The sequence below is a fragment of the Vitis vinifera genome, chromosome 1 (assembly GCF_030704535.1).
Source record: "Vitis vinifera cultivar Pinot Noir 40024 chromosome 1, ASM3070453v1".
NCBI lineage: Eukaryota > Viridiplantae > Streptophyta > Magnoliopsida > Vitales > Vitaceae > Vitis > Vitis vinifera.
Window position 1 is genome coordinate 9,545,775 of NC_081805.1, and position 17,629 is coordinate 9,563,403.

General features: G+C 29.9%; 1 protein-coding gene and 1 pseudogene across 1 annotated transcript; both read right to left on the reverse strand.

Moving 5' to 3' along the window:
- Window positions 1-2,929: 2,929 nt before the first annotated feature.
- Window positions 2,930-4,031, reverse strand: LOC100265655 (putative pentatricopeptide repeat-containing protein At1g56570; annotated as a pseudogene).
- Window positions 4,032-10,169: 6,138 nt separating this feature from the next.
- On the reverse strand, window positions 10,170-13,079 carry LOC100260433 (receptor-like protein EIX1). Its single transcript, XM_002265910.1, has one exon. The coding sequence runs from the start codon at window positions 13,077-13,079 to the stop codon at window positions 10,170-10,172; it is 2,910 nt and encodes a 969-aa protein (XP_002265946.1).
- Window positions 13,080-17,629: the final 4,550 nt, after the last annotated feature.

Genomic DNA, 17,629 nt, shown 5'->3' on the forward strand with positions numbered 1-17,629 from the left:
CCATATATGTTTGTTTCACTACCTTACGAAAATATAATCTAAAATGCTATGAATACAATGTACTCATATGTCCATTATTCCACTATTAATTAATGAAGTAGTACTAAAAAAGAACAAACCCATTTTTTCATGTGATTGAAAGATTTATGATCCATTTTTACCTTCTACAATTAATATTTCAAGAAATAGTAATAGAAACTAGAAGAAAAATAGTAAAATTTTTGTTAAAAATGCATGACTAGAAGACTTTTTTCAATTGTATTATGATGTGGAAGATCAAACCTTAGAAAATTCAAGCATAAAAAAAATTAATATATACATAATTAGTCAATTTGAAATGTTGGTCATAGGAAGAACAATTATTAAATTTTGATCACTATATCCATAGCATTTACAATCCTTTAGAACAATTTAGATGTATGTGTGGGTAAGGAAGCAATGGGGATCCTTTAGATAGCTTTGATCATGTTACTTAGGTGTGAGTTGTTCTTTATATCTTTCTTTTAACCTTAGTATGTCTTATATACATCCTATATTTAGTTTAGATGTTTCTTGTAAGGCACAACCTCTCTCTTTCTCTTTCTCTCTTTAATCAAAACTCTTTACTCTTTTATCCATCTTCAATCAAATTGTTCATATGTAAAACATTTATTCCTTATAATTACTAATTGCATTTCTCTTCTATAATGTCAATCTATGAGATGTAAAATGAGGTTAATACTACATATTTCCAAATATATTATCGATAATTGCTCTTGAAGCTTGATTGATTTACCTTAATGAAGTCTTCAAAGTCATGATCTTTTCTAAGGGATATTCTCACATAGACAAAAGTTAACTATTATATTTTTTTAAAGTTAATCACTATTCTTAATAAATATAATTGATCATTACCTTTATCTATTCATTTTTTTTTCTCCATATTTCACATATACATGTTATTGTACATTCTTATATTTTACCTAATTTAACCCTCCAAGTTGTAAACATGGGAGCTTAAGGTATTATGCTAGACATGTATTGAGTATAATTTAGGTGCAAATTTTACTTGAAACTAACATTATGTCATTCATTCTTTTTTTAAATTTAAAATGTGAATGATGAAAAAATTGACCAAATTTATATGATGTCATATTTGATTGTGAAATTTTGTTGCTATAATTTTGCTCATAGAGGCCCAAACAGTTGGATGGTGTCATGTGCTGATATTTTGTCATGCGATACATGCAAGACATAATTGCAAATAGAAGTCTCTTAACATCTCAGGTTTATCTGCCTATGTATTTTCATAAGCACATGAGAACTTATACATATATTTAATGTTTCACAATAACATATTTTCTCTTGTCATATATTTTAGTTTGAAGGAAAAAAACCTATTCACGAGCTAAGTTAGATGAAGTGAGATCTGAATGGGTCTCATTTTTTAGCACTCTTATCTTAGACCAAGTATAGTGGGTATGTTAATTTATAATTTTTTCATAAAATTTCAGACATAGATTTCAATTAATGTTGCATCTTTTCTCTTTGCAAGGTTTCGGGTGACATTTGCAGTTGTTGCAATTTTGAGATGACAAGATCATATGTAAGATCTTATTGTCATGCATAGATGCTGAAGTTTTGGATACTTTTGGGTACATACCTATATCTTTTAAAAGATACATTTGATGAAAGTACTAATTCATGTTTTTTTTTTATTATGTATGTTTGTTGGATTCTTTTCGCATAAATTTTGGTACATGTTAATATCATTTTAGTAAAATTTCAAATATAGACTTAAAGTAATGTTTTTTTTTTTTTTTTTTTACTTGCAAGAGGTTGGGTGGCATTTGTAGCACTTGCAATTTTTAGAGTATAAAATCATGTATAAATTCTTGTTATCATGCATAATTATTTAATTTTTGGTTCTTTTTTAGTAAATATCTTATATATATATATATATATATATATTTGATAATAGTATAAGATCATGTATACTTGTTAGGTTGTTTGTGGATACATTTTGATATATTTAGGATACATATTTATATCTTTTTAATGAACTTTCAAACACAAATATAAAATAATGTTGTTTTTTTTCATACTTGCAAAAAATTAGGTGACATGTTTAATATACATTGGATGTAGATTTTATGAATAAAAAATGATACATAATCTATCTAAAGCAGATTTTACTTGGCTGTCTTAGTAATGCTACAAAATGAGTTTAAGCTTGCCTTTTGTTAATCTTGCAGGTTCATAGAAATGTTATCCAACATAAAGGAAAGTGCCACTCTTCCTCTCCATTGAAATGGTGTTCACCATGGAAGGAAAACTCCTCTCATCAATTAGTTTTTGGTTTGCCAATGCCATAACAAGTTAAGGTTAGCTCCTTGCTAGTGATTAAATTTGAGATTTCAAAATTTTCAAAGATCGTATCAACTTGAATTTGGTTTAGGAGTTGAATGTCTTAGTCCTACATGGTATGCATTTTAAATAACACATCTTGTCTTTCATTTCACATCCATGGATTTGAGATTGTAAACATGTTATCAAAATCTAAAGCTGCAGTCCTAGAAGTTGTCCCAAACAACAAAGGGCACTCACAACCAAGTAAGTTGAAGAATAATCTTTCAATGCATTTCTTTTTGGTTATTAATGTGTTGTAGTACAAATTAAGGTCATAAGATAAGTACATTATGAATTTTGTATATACAAACAATGGTCTTTGCTGATCTGATAAGATGTCTTATTTGTTGCACACCATCATGTTATTACTACAGATCATTCTTCTTCTTTGTTATAATAAAATAGGATCTCTTTCAAAGATGGAAAGGTCAATTCACCTCGAAACTTTCTTGCTAGTACCCACTTCGAGGTTGTTCATAAAAATCAAATGACTCTCTTCAATCCCCCATTTGTATATGGTTTTCTCACCTTTTGGACTTCAACTGCTTCTCAAGTGCCATCTTCTAAGTCATATATCAAGCAATCTAAATCAGGAACATACCTTGATTCCTTCATATGCCCAATCAAATTTTCCAGAACTTGATATATCCCCTCTATTTTGGGGCCCACCTCATCCCCAACAACAAACTATAGACATGATTTCCTACCTCGACCCAGCAACTACCAGTCTCCTTCTTATTTCCCATTTTTTTCATCAACTTTCTCAGTCTTACAAACTCCCCCACTTACCATCAACTGCATATATATTTGATAGCATCACATAAGTCCCTGCCATATTAGGCCTCAAATCCAATATCCTGTGAGCAGCTAATTTTCTGGAATTGGGAAACCTGTGTGCTTTACAAGCTCCAAGAAATGGCCCCCAAACGCACTCATCAGTCTTGAATGGCATGCTCTCTATGAGTTCATAAGCTTCCTCAACTTTCCCAACACGTCCTAGCAAATCCACTTCACACCCATAAATCTCCTGGTCTAGACTAATGTTATAATCACCCACCATTAATTTAAAATATCTCAAGCCTTCATCTACAAGTCCAGCATGACTGCAAGCACTAAGAATGCCCATAAACAAGACTCAGTCAGGCTTAATATCTGACCTGACCATCTTGTCAAACAATTCAACAACCTCTTCTCCATACCCATGAGTCCCATACCCAATCATCATGGTAGTCCAAGAAACCAAATCTCTATGAGACATACCCCCAAAAACTTGGTGTGAATAAACAATATTTCCACATTTGGAATACATGTCTATAAGGACATTAGACAAGGCCAAATTCCCATCAAGGCCTCTTCGAATAATCCTCCCATGAATCTGTTGTCCACAATTCAAAAATGCTAAGGTCATGCAGGCAGCCATAATGCTGGTAAATGTGAAGCTAACTAAGATAAGAAGAAATAACATGTAGGATAAATCACTCAAAGAGGGTATATCCGAAGTCTCAGAAGAATTTGACACTGGTCGGATAAATTTTATACTTAAACTGAATATAGAATGTCTACCCACCTGGTTTGAGTGAAGATCTAATGTCCCTAAAAGAGAAAGTGCCCCAATCTCTGCTGGTAGCAAAGACAACACGTTATTCTTGAAACTTGAAGCCACGACAATTAGATGAATATCAAATATAAAAAGATTTAAAATGAAAGAAAATCTACGTACACCAGACACTCCCAAATATCTAAAATTTTTTGCTACAAGGAATGAGAATATGACCCCATATAAAACTCTGCAAGGGAACAACAACCCTTTATTGATGCTGGTATTGATGAAATTCCTGCATAACTCAGATGCACATGTTTCATTAGAAGAGTTGAGAGAAAATAGTTAAGATAAAAGAGTATACTTAAAAACCACTATTAATTCCTCTAAAAATTTACATACGTACTGGAAAAACCTTGTAGAGACTAGATTCACTCACTGTTCTGATGAAAGTCAAGACGAATGAGACGTGAAAGCCTTCTAATATTCTCTGGCAAGCTAGTCAACAAGTTTCTTGCTGTGAAAATAGCAAGCAAACACAGTTTTGAGAATACTTTAAGTATATTTAAACAAAGAATCAGATATTGGTGGCATCAGATAAAGGACTATTTACATGTCTCAGTTGGATTGGATCTTTCATATCCCGCGATCAAGGTGTTCCATGTGATCAAATCCCTTTGATTCATTTCATAGAAATATCTATTTGCTTCAGAGAAACAACTACACCTGCAATACATGTCTAGTATAGAATTCATGACAGGAAGATTGGATTCAAACCCATGTTTAGTCACTGCTGCATGCAGTTTTGGACTAATTGAATCGAGTTTCTCACTATGAGTGGAATTGGATGAAAATGAGTGGTAGATAGTAGTCATGAGTGGATACATCTAGTGTTCTAATCTTAGTTCAGAACTATGTTTTGGACTATTTGATAATAGTATAAGATCATGTATACTTGCTGGGTTGTTTGTGGATACATTTTGATATATTTAGGATACATATTTATATCTTTTTAATGAACTTTCAAACACAAATATAAAATAATGTTGTTTTTTTTTCATACTTGCAAAAGATTAGGTGACATGTTTAATATACATTGGATGTAGATTTTTTTTCATTGAATTTTTAATAAACTTTAAAAAATAAATATAAAATAATGTTACTTTTTTCTTTCTTGCCAAAGGTTAGGTGACATTTGCAGTGCTGTAGTTTTTAGAGGAGAAGATCACGCATAAATTTTTGTTATCATGTACAACTACTTGATATTTGGTTATTTTTGGGTAAATATCTATTCTTTTTTCATATATATTTGACAAGATAACAAGATTTTATATAGTTGTTAGGTTGTTTGGGAATATATTTGGATACATGTTTATATCCTTTTATTAATCTTTCAAATATAAACATATATTGATTTTTTTTTCTTACTTGCAGAAGATTTGGTGGCATTTGCAGCAATTACAGCACTTTTGAAGGCACAAGATCATGGCTACATTATATTTATCATGTATAACTATTGGATTTTTGGGTACATATTTGCCTTTTTTTAGATGTATGTGAGATAATATAAGATTATGCAAGGATATTAAGGTTTTTTTTTTTTTTTTTGTCAATATATTTGCCTACATGTTCATATTTTTTTTAAAGTATATTTTATACATTCATGTACTTTATATATATATATATATATATAGACACACACACAACAGGTTCAATTTTGATGCAGATTATTTGGGTAACAGGTTAGGTTGTTGACATGTTCCATATGCAACCTTGATATGAAATAAAATAATTTCCTTTATATGAATAAAGAAATCTTGACATAAAAGAAATTGTATTCCTTGACATAAGAATAAAAGAACCTTAACATATTAAAATTTCAACTTTGAAAAAAAAAAAATAACAAAAAACATCCTTGACATATGTGTAAATTAAATTTAAAAGCATATAAAACAACATTGACATATATCATACTTAAGCTTAACATATATTGAATATAATCTTGAAAAAACAATGAGTTAACCTTCACATATGTTTAACCTAACCTTGACTAAAGTGGAAGAAACGTTTTAACATATGTCATATTAATAAGATTCCTACATTGATAGAAATAAGGTCTACTTAACATATGCATATGTCAAGCTAGCTTTTATCATTTCTTGACACTGGCATAGACGACATATGTGAATACTGATCTACCTTAACAGATATACCTTATCTTGACGATGAAAAACTGTCAATGAAGACCTTTTTTCTTGTAGTGAAGGACACCAATTAGCAATAAAACACTCAGAAGATATTCAAAAAAGAATTTTAACAATAACCTCAGAATTAGGTTCACAACCACCCTTAAATAATCATCAATTCAATTTTGATAATAATTCAATTTTTGCATCACCCTTCAAAATTCCAAGAACTAAAGATGAATAAAGTCCCATAATTTAAAAAGATATTAGACAAGTTCAACAACAATTAAATTATACAAATCATTCTCTTCAACATTTAAATCAACAAACAACAAAAATTTCTCAATTTTTGTTTTCTTCTACCCCAAGAGGGAGGATAGGAGAAACATCATCAAAATTAAATTTTTCTTCAAAAGTTTCTTCAACTTTATCATCATCATCATCATCATCATCTTCTAAGTCTCTAGATCAACCTTTCATTATTCCTATAAATGCTGCAAAATCAAATATTCAATTAGCAACACCAACAGAAACAATGTTAAAAGAAATACAACTTAGATTAGATAAACTTAATATTAATGGTATTAATCAAAATAAGAATCAAATTCAAACTATAACAAAAGAAAAATAAGAAATTAATAAAATAGAAGAATAATTCAAAATGTCTCCTGATTCAATAGTAAAACCCCTTACAACAGTCAATGCAATTTCTAATAATTTTGTAAGTAGAAAAAATTATTATTCAAAACCCTCTTTTCCTAATGTCCAATTAGAAGAAAGAAATTATCAATTAGCTGCTAGTTATGATGGTAGTAGTTTTTATGAATGGAATATAGATGGAATGAGTGAACATCAAATAATCAATTTGCTTCATGAAATGATGATGGCTGCTAATGCTTATAGAATCAAGACTAGTAATTCTGACTTTCATGCTGTCAGTGCCTTGGTCATAGGATTCACTAGTTTGCTTAAAGATTGGTGGGATCATTATTTGAGTCAAAATGATAGAGAATACATATTAAATGCAAAAAAAGACAATAATCAAAGAAGAAGGAACATCAGTTCAAACTTATGAAGAAGATGTTATCAATACTTTAATATTTGCAATAACAAAACATTTTGTAGGAGATCCAATCCATTTTCAAGAACGAACCTCTGAAATCCTCAACAATCTTAGATGTCCAACACTTCAAGATTTTAAGTGGTATAAACACATGTTTTTAGTCAAAGTTATGTCAAGACCAGATTGTGGAAGTCATTCTTGGAAAGAAAAAATTATATCAGGATTACCCACTTTATTTGTAGAAAAAGTTAAACAAAGAATAAGAAATATTCACAATGGTAGAGTTCCTTATGAGTCATTAACATATGGAGAATTAATTACTTTTGTCAATAATGAAGGTTTAACACTTTGTACAGATATGAAATTAAAGAGTCAAATGAAAAAAGAAAAACAAGATAGTAAAAAAGAATTAGGAAAATTTTGTTCATATTATGGTAATGATACAATAGTTGCCCCTTCAAAAAGAAAAAATAAACAAAATAATATAAAAGGTAAAAAAAACCCTCAATAGAGTCAAAATTCCAAAAGAAGTTTGTAAAATATACTCCTAATAAATCAAAATCTTCAAATAAATCAACTTTAAAAAAGAAAACACCTACATGTTATAAATGTCGAAAAGTAGGTCATTATTCAAAATATTGTCAATTAGAAAATAAGATCAATTCATTAGAAATAAGTAATAAACTAAAAAATTTAATGATAGAATTAATGATTGATAAAGAAAATGGAGAATCAAGTGAAAATTATAAATCAGAAGAAGATAATTAAATCTTGATAACATAAGAAATATCAAGTGAAGAGTCAAGTCTAGAAGAAGAATCCGATAATAAAAAAGATTGTGACGGTATTTGTGCATGCTCATATAAATCAATAAATGTGATTTCAAAAAATTCAAAAACTTCCTTTAATTTTCTTATTCGCAATTATGTGCCCCTCATGAATTCAATATATTTTCAATTTTGGTATGCTAAAGACAAACACATTAGATATCTGCTTTATGCTTCAAAAGAGGTACTAAAATCTTATTTTTCTCTACAAATGGAGCAATAACGAATTAAGTTTGGGAAATTTACTCTTCCAGTATTTCCTAAAAGTAATCTGTCCTTTTGGATTCATAAATATATATAAGGTTTAGACAGATCACAAAAATGCATTTTAGACAACCTCTAGAATGCAAAAAGTGATGTTCAAAAGTTAGAAGCTTTAAATGTTTTATCTTTTCATTTTAAATAGATAAATAATAATTTAGACAGTTTTTCTAACCCTTCAAGTTCTGATATACATTGCATCCCTATAGATACAGATCTTGAAAGCTTTAATTGTAGGAAAATTGCAAAAGAATCTAAAGCTACATTTTCAAAATCTTTTCAAAAAGAATTTCAAAATGAATTTTCAACACTTTCTGATGAAAGCCTAGAATGTCAACTTTCAAGATTTTCATTTTTCAAGCAAAAGATTTTACATCTTCCTCAAGAAGTTAGATAGACAATCAGTCAAAAGGTTCAAGCTACAAGGGAAGCAAAGTAAGAGCATATCATGAAATTGCTTGTTGACTGTAGCACTTTTGGAATTATTATTCAAGGGATGAGTTTTACTTGGATTTCTCACTATGACAACACTTATAATGATTGTCCAAAAATTGATCCCTTGCGTAAGGAAATTCCATTAGAAAGGTATGACTGTAAGTGTGCTCTTACTTACAGTATTTGCAAAGCCAACATTGACTTAGACAGTTATAAGTCAATAGTCATCAAATTCAATAATGAGTCAATAGAGTTAACTCCATCTCTCCTCATGGATTATGGAGTTCTTTATCAACTAATTTTCTCTCATCCTGATCAAACTGACAGATTTGGAAGAAAATTAGCAGTTTGTATTTTAAATGTCTTCATCAAAGATTTCAAATCAGTTGAACTCATTATAGAAAGCAAGCCTCTTGAATGGTCTACTGATGGAAGAGTTTACTCTACTCAACATTTCATACTGCTCAAAGCCAATCAGAGAAAATATCAGTTGTTTGGTATAGAGATCCCTTGGCTCTGTACTAAATTTGGCATCAAAAAACAAATCAGACATTGGAGATCAAGAATGATTGCAAGAGACCTTGATTTTGAGATTTATAGTTCTTCTAACTATAATCTCGTTACTGAAGACAATATTCAAAAAATCATCTTTACAACTAATTTTCCAAAAGTCCCTCTTTTGTTTCAAACTCAATTTACTTATCTTGTTGATAAGTACAAAAAGGAGTATGTCTTCGAAAATGAAGTCCGACAAAATTTTGAAAAATATCTCTTAGAAATGCTTAGGGAAGAGATATCCAAAATCTTTTGTACAACTGTATCTTTGTATATTTGTGTCTTTGTATTTATCTAGTAAAAAAAAAAAATTGTGAGAAGTATGTAAAAAAATGAATTGTGAAGAATGTAAAAAAAAAAAAAAAAAAAATTATCATCATTATTATAAACTTCCTCAATCCTATTTCTAATGACTCAAACTAAGAGATTGATTACCCTATGCATTGTATTTAGGAACTTAATTGTAGTAAGGGAAGAGAAACAACTTATATTCATATGCATAGTTGGAGGGTCTAAAAATATGCCGCTTACTATAACATGATTCAAACATTTTAGTAAAATCTGCGTCCAACAAAACAACAATTCAATTTCTTTTGTAAATTTAAATCATTATTTCCAATTCAAGAATTTAAGAAATCATATAATAAAATATAAGTATAAAAAGATTAATTGCTAACAAATATGTACCTAAATGGAGATGGCCTTACATTATGTTGCAATGAAATTCATCTTACCTTATTTTTGTATGATGGTTGTTATTTTGAAACCACATCACCCTCTGCAAAAGAGTTGAATTCATTGTGATGATAATCATAACACACCAAAAATACAATGAAATAAAAATAAATAAATACATAAACAAGGAAGAAAATAAAGGAAAAATAATGGGAAGTGATGTAAGATATTTCACCTTTTCAACGATGAACTCCATTTGTTTCCATCTTCCTTTTAAGACGAGCCACATTCACTGCAGTGAAAACATATAGCCTATCTCTGGTTTCATCAATGAACCGAAAATATGCCTGCCTCCAAGACTTCTTTAGAGCCAAACTACCACATACAGCCCAAAATCCCACCGGAAAGCCCAATCCCATGCTTATGAAGAACCATGACATGTCCCATTCACCTTCATCTTCCTCCTCATCTTTGTGATCTTGATCATTTAGAGTGGAGCAGTTGGTTGACAATGGAGGCCCATAAAGTCCTGGGTTCGCCTCATAAATGGATGGATCATTGAATGTCGAGAACTGGTTGGTTGTTGGAATTGGTCCTGACAGGCGGTTATGCGATAGGTTCAAATGGTTCAATGAGGTTATAGAAGACGTGCTCGGAGGAATTGGGCCTGACAGGCAGTTCCATGAGAGGTCAAGAGTTTCTAGCCCTTGCATGGCTCCAATCTTCTCAGGTATCTTTCCAGTCAACTGGTTTCGGGACAAATTCAAGGCACCCAGGGTCGAGAGATTTGTGATCTCTTTTGGGATCTCTCCCCAAATGTTATTGCTAGAAAGATCTATCAAATTCAAAATTGGCAATATGCTATCAAATTCCATATTTTGTCCCTTTACAACTAGCTCCATGCTCTCCGAATAGGAGCCATGAGATTCGAGGTTGTCAAAATTTCTGTTTAATAAGGCCACAAAACTTAAAGCAGTTAAATTGCCTAAGCATTGTGGGATGAATCCTGATAAATTGTTCACTGCAAGATCCAAAATGTGGAGATGAGAAAGCCAACACAATTGCTCAGGAATATCTCCCGTCAACATGTTGCCTCGTAGACGCATCTGCTCCAGTGATGGCATTCTTTCTCCAATCCATTTGGGTATCTCACCCGAAAACCTGTTATTCCCCAGATCAAGGGAGGACAGCCCTGTGCAGTTTTGTAAACTTGGAGTGAGTTCCCCAGTAAGATTGTTGTCACCCAATATCAACTGAGTAAGTGAAGATTTTGAACACATCCAACTCGGAATCCCACCAGACAGTTTGTTCTTGGATAGGTCTATGGTGTCAAGATGCTGCAAATCACTCCAATTCTTTGGAATCTTTCCAGATAATTGATTGTTTGAGAGATCAATTACTCGCAAATCCTTTAGTTTACTCATTGATGAAGGAATGCTGCCATTTAACAAGTTACTAGAAACATCGAGGACTTCCAAACTTGATAAGTCCCCGATGTTCAAGGGAATTGGACCTGAAAATGAATTGTTTCCGAGAAAGAGCCATGTCGCATTAAACCAAAGTGGTAATCGGCCCACCAAGCGGTTGAAGCTTAAATCCACCAGGACTGATGCTGGGCTAAAGGATAATGAGTTGGGAAGCTTTCCATACAATTGGTTTCTAGAAAGATCTAACCACAAAAAATATAGTTTCCAAAGCCATTCTGGTATTGTATCTGAAATCCCCACATTTTTTAGGGTTATGAAGTGAAGTCTTTTTTGAGTTCTAATCCAGTTAGGGAATTTGAGAGATACATTGCAGTTGGAAATATCGATAGACATGAGACTGAAGGGAGGAATCCATTCAGGTCTCACATGAAAACGGAAAGACTGCTTTGTGGGTGATAAGTGTGAAGAGAAATATTCCAGTTTTGTAAGATTACTGAAATGAATTTCAGACATTACCCCTTCCCAAGAATTCCAATTAAGATACAACACAGTCAGCTCTCTAAGTTGTCCGATACTTTTTGGAATCGTCCCATTCATTAGATTGTTTGACAAGTCAAGTCTCTTCATCCGCAGCAAGTTTCCAATCCATGTTGGAATTGGACCTGAGATGGAGTTTTCCCTCAGATTAAGACTCTCTAAGTTGGTAAGGTGTTGAATTGAATTGGGGAAGGGACCAACAAAACTATTATAGCTCAAGTCCAGGGATTTTAAATTCTTAAAGAGCCCTAATGAATCTGGCAACTGACCACCGAATCGATTACCACCCAAGTGTAACCGTTCCAAGGAATTATTAGCGCATGTCGATAAACCATTCACCAATTCAATTCCTTCACTTCCAATACTAGCATCATTTAAATAAAGATCCGTGAGGGTGCTGATGTTAAACAACCAGCCAGGAAAGGTAGTGCTGAGATTGTTGTGGGAGAGGTCAATGACCAAAAGAGAAGTCAAATTAACAAACGAAATGGAGTGAGGGAAGTCACCGAGTTCACAATGGGACAAATGTAATTCTAACAAAAATGGAAGCATGTTTACAGCTTGCATCCAATTTGTGGTTGCTTTACTAAGGTTCACATTCCCCAGATCAAGGTATTTTAAAGAAGAAAGACCAGAAAGCCAATTCAAATTATGAACCCTCATTAATGGAGCACGAGAGTAGTAATCTCCACTAAGATCAAGATAACATAACTGTGACAAATTTCCAAGATGGGGAGGAATCATTCCACCAAATGCTGCATGAGAGAGATTAAGGTATCTCAACCTTTCAAATGAGCCCAAGAAATTTGGAATTGGAATTCCTTGAAAATCATTAAAACTTAGGTCCAAGTAATTTAAATGTTTCAAGTCAAGTAAGGAATCACTTATCTCACCACCCAAACCACCATATTTGAGGTCAACCTTGACAACATGCCCTGTTTGGTTGTTGCAATCCACACCTTTCCACTTGCAGCAATCTGCACCAACCCAGGAAGAAAGCGTACGTGAAGGTTCTTTCAGTCCATTTTTGAATTCTAGAAGCGCTTTCCGCTCTACCTCAATGCAGCCCTTGTTCATACCACCATCAATGGAATTGATAATAGTAGCTTGAGCTAGGAGAAGCTCGAGAAACAGAGAAAGGAGAAAAAGAGTAAGAAGTAGAAGGGTGGTTTTCCAACTTGCCATTTGATGAATGCAAAGTTGCAAAGTTATTAGTGGGTGCTATATAAATAATTTTGGTCTAATTTAGTCAACTATTTTAAGTCTTTTGGCCGCCATAAATATAGAAGAAATTATCAAGTTCAATCACAATCGGATCACATATCTCTTCCATCCCTGAGTAAATTAATTCAAGACACTAATTACCAAGTTTTTGGTCCAAAGAAAAAAAGAATTTTTTTTATTTCTAATTTACACTCATCTAATTATTAACTAGAATAAAAAATTTCAATTAATTAAAAAAATAAAATTTAGATTTTAATATTTTTCCCAAATTAAAAATTCAAAACTTAATAAATTAATCTCAACTATGTTATTCATAAATCCCAAGATAGGTTACATAAAGATAAGTTTTAATTAAGAAAATTTCTAACATTTTATTAACTACTAAGTATAATTAGAAATCCTAATTATTATGTAATTATCAATTTTCTACTAATTATATAATTAATTATTATGAAATTTTATTATACTAATAAATTATGATATTTTGGTATATTTTAAAATATATTAAATTACCATTTTTATATTATTAATTTTAAAATCAAAATAAAAAATATAATAACTAATTTTTAGATATTTTTAACATGTGAACATAAATAAGTATAACATTTTAAACATTAATAAAAACAAGCAATATAACACTTAATAATATTTATATAATAATAAGAAATAAACAACCTAAACACTTAATCAATCTACTAAATTTAAGTCAAAGTTCCGTCTATTCAAATATATATATATAAAAAATTAAATACCATCTTACACTTATTATACATTACTCAAGCCATTTATATATGTAATAAAGAATTTCAATATATATAAATTTTTAAATAATTTTCATGATATTTTATTTTCGTTTATAGGCTACAATCAACATGGAGGAGGAAGCTTCAAGTAGCTTTCTTCAATTATTTAAAGTTAGTGACTGTCCATAGAAGAAAATTTTGACACGAAACTAAAAAGAAAAACAATTTTCACACAAGTCTAAAAATGTCTTTTAGAGAAAATTAATACATCATGTATTAAAACATTATTTGAATTTCTCCTCTTCTTGATTGTTTTCTTAGACAATGACTTCAAGGACTTTTGTGACATGTTGAATGTTGACTGTTGACTATTGACTATTGACTATTGACTTGTCTATTTGGTGTGAGGTAGGAAAAAAACAAGAAGTTGCATTTTTTTGAATGAAAACATTTATTTTTTCTAAATAAAAAATTCTTTTTTTTAAATAAAAAATTTCCTTATTTAACCAAACCGATTTTAACCAATTCATTGTAGCCTAATTAGTTATGTTGACTGTTGTTGACTATTGACTATTGACTAAAACAAAGTCCTTGTCAATTTGGTGTGAGTTAGGAAAAAAAAAGGAAGTTGCATTTTTTTTTTAATGAAAACATTTAATTTTTCTAAATAAAAAATTCTTTTTTTTTTTAAATAAAGAAATTTCCTTATTTAACCAAACCGATTTTAACCCATTCATTGTAGCCTAATTAGTTCTGTTGACTGTTGACTATTGACTGAAACAAAGTCCTTATCAATTTGGTGTGAGTGAGGAAAAAAAAAGGAAGTTGCATTTTTTTTAATGAAAACATTTATTTTTTCTAAATAAAAAATTCTTTTTTTTTAAATAAAAATTTTCCTTATTTAACCAAATCGATTTTAACCCATTCATTGTAGCCTAATTAGTTCTGTTGACTGTTAACTGAAACAAAGTCCTTGTCAATTTGGTGTGAGTTAGGAAAAAAAAAAGAAGTTGCATTTTTTTTAATGAAAACATTTATTTTTTCTAAATAAAAAATTCTTTTTTTTTTAGGTAAAAAATTTCCTTATTTAACCAAACCGATTTTAACCAATTCATTGTAGCCTAATTAGTTCAGTTTTTCATTTAAAGACGTTTGGTTTAGCTTGTAAAAAAAAAAAAAAAACACAAGGTTAAATAAGTGGTATTTATTTTTTTGTCTAAAATCTGAATGGAATATTATTAAGTATTTAGGTCATTTATTTTTTTTATTAATGCTAAATATTTTTAAGTGTTAAATTACTTGTTTTTAGTAATGTATAAAGGCTTAAAATTATTTATTTTTACACATTAAAATAACTATAAAATTAGTTATTATTATTATTATTTTAAAATTAATAATTTAAGAAATAGTAATTTAATATATTTACAACTATCTCAAAATATTATAATTCATAACCAAAACAAAAATTATATAATAATTAATTATGTAATTTATAGAAAATTAATAATTAGATAATTATTAGGATTTTTAGTTATGCTTGGTTGTTAAGAAAATGATAAAAATTTTCTAAGTTAAAATTTATTTTTATTTAATATATTTTCAGATTTATGAATATTGTTGAGATTAATTATTAATTTTTTTCTTTTAAATTTGGGAAAAATAAGAAAGACTAAAATTTTAGTTTTCAAAATTAATTGGAATTTTTTTTTATTCTAATGAATAATTAGATAAGTGTAAAATCAAGGACATGAACGACCCCAATTTTTTATAATGACTAATTATTCAAAGTGTAGAAACATAATAATTAGATAATTATTAGGATTTCTAATTATGCTTGGTTGTTAAAAAATTTCTATGTTAAAACTTATTTTTATATAACTATCTTCAAATTTATGAATATTGTTGAAATTAATTTATTAATTTTTATTTTTAATTTGGGAAAAATGTAAAAGTCTAAATTTTGCTTTTTAAATTAATTGGATTTTTTTTATATTTTAGTTAACTATTAAATGAGGGTAAATTAGAAATCTAAGTTCAAGGACATTGCCAACCAAACTGACTTCAAACCTAACCAATCTAATCTTATTACTTTTTATTTCCATTTAAACATGTTTGTTTCTATTTAAAAAAAAAAAATTGATTACATTGGTTTAGTGTTCATGTACCAATCAAAGCTAAACCAATCGAATTTATCTATTATTTATCAAAAAATTAAAAATAAAAATGATTACATTGGTTCAGTATTCATTTCAAAACAACGAACCAATAGAATCTGATATAATCGACTTAAAATGTGCAAATTTTGAATTTTCAAAATTTGAAGTTATTTTTCAACTTCATATTTTGCATCTCATAATTTACTATAAATTTATGAAGTTATTTTTTAAAAATATTTTATTTTTTCAAAATAAATTCACTAAATATTATCTCACTTGTATTTGTGGTTCACTAAATTTTTAATAATCAAATTAATAAATTTATAAAAGAAAAATATTATATTTTCTCCATTTTGTTCACTTGATAAACATATCTACAAAAATGTCAAGCGGGTGTTTGAAATTTACCTATTTTTTTTGTTGTGTAATATTGATTGTATTTATAAAGCATTATAAATCCCAAGAAAGTCCACAGACACATAAATTATTATGAATGAAATGAAATTATTAATTTAAATTTAGTCTTTATAGTGAAAAGTTAAAATAAGCGAAATGAATTTGAAGTAGTTTATAAAAATCATTTATTAATTTTAAATTTATGTTATATTTTTCTTCATTTATTCTTTCATTTTATTTTTTATTTTTTTTTTGTATTTTTTTTCCTTGTATTTTCCCCAAATTTTGTCCAAACCAAACATAAACTTGGAAAATATGTCAAACCAATACTTAGTGTTTGAGACTTAGAAATTTTTTTATAAGGATTGGATCAAGATTCAATCACGATTAGACCACACATAGCCCTTTTGCCCATCCAAGAAAAAGAAAAAAATATTTTATTTATTTCTTTTTGTTAGCCCAAGGGTTCTCCTAATCGGGTTTTGATGATAATAAACCATGGTTAAGTGACTAATTGTTTCAAATGGTAAAGAATCTCAGGTATAATTTCGGAAATTCATACAAGGGCCAAATAGATACAAGACCGAGACTATTGGAAGTCCCTTGATCATAGGAAATGAATGTAAGATGCATGGGTGCACTTAAGGTTTTCATACCATTTCATGCATCTTTGAAAAACTCAGTTTATCCTTTAAACTTTCAAATTCATTCAAACCCGATCTTTATCAAATGTACCTTAGGCAAAAAATTTTAAAACTTGCATATTTATTCACCTAAAGACCTTGCCTAAGTAGTAGAAAAGAAAGGAATTTAAAAAGGAAGGTTTTCGGGGCCAAAAGGCTCAACCGGTCGAGGCTATGGCCAACCGGCTCAATCGGTTGGGGAACCGGTCGACTGGTTGCCCTTGTTCGATCGAGGTTCGGTCGAAGAGTGTCAAAAACACTCTCTCTCATCCAGTAGCCTTCTCTTCCCGGGTGAGGTTCATACCGTTCCCGGTTGAGGTCCGGTCGAGGTAACGGTAACCTGTCAAAGCATTTAATGCCCAACGGCTAGTGATCCGGTCAACCCCTAACTCTACTGATCGAGGGTACCTTTTGCTGTTTTTGACTCCCGAGCTTAGAAACCTATAAATTGAGAGCTCTACTTCATTTATGAAAAAGAGAACACTTGCAATCAATTATCCACCTACCTGTTCTTGATCAAAAAGCTCTCATTT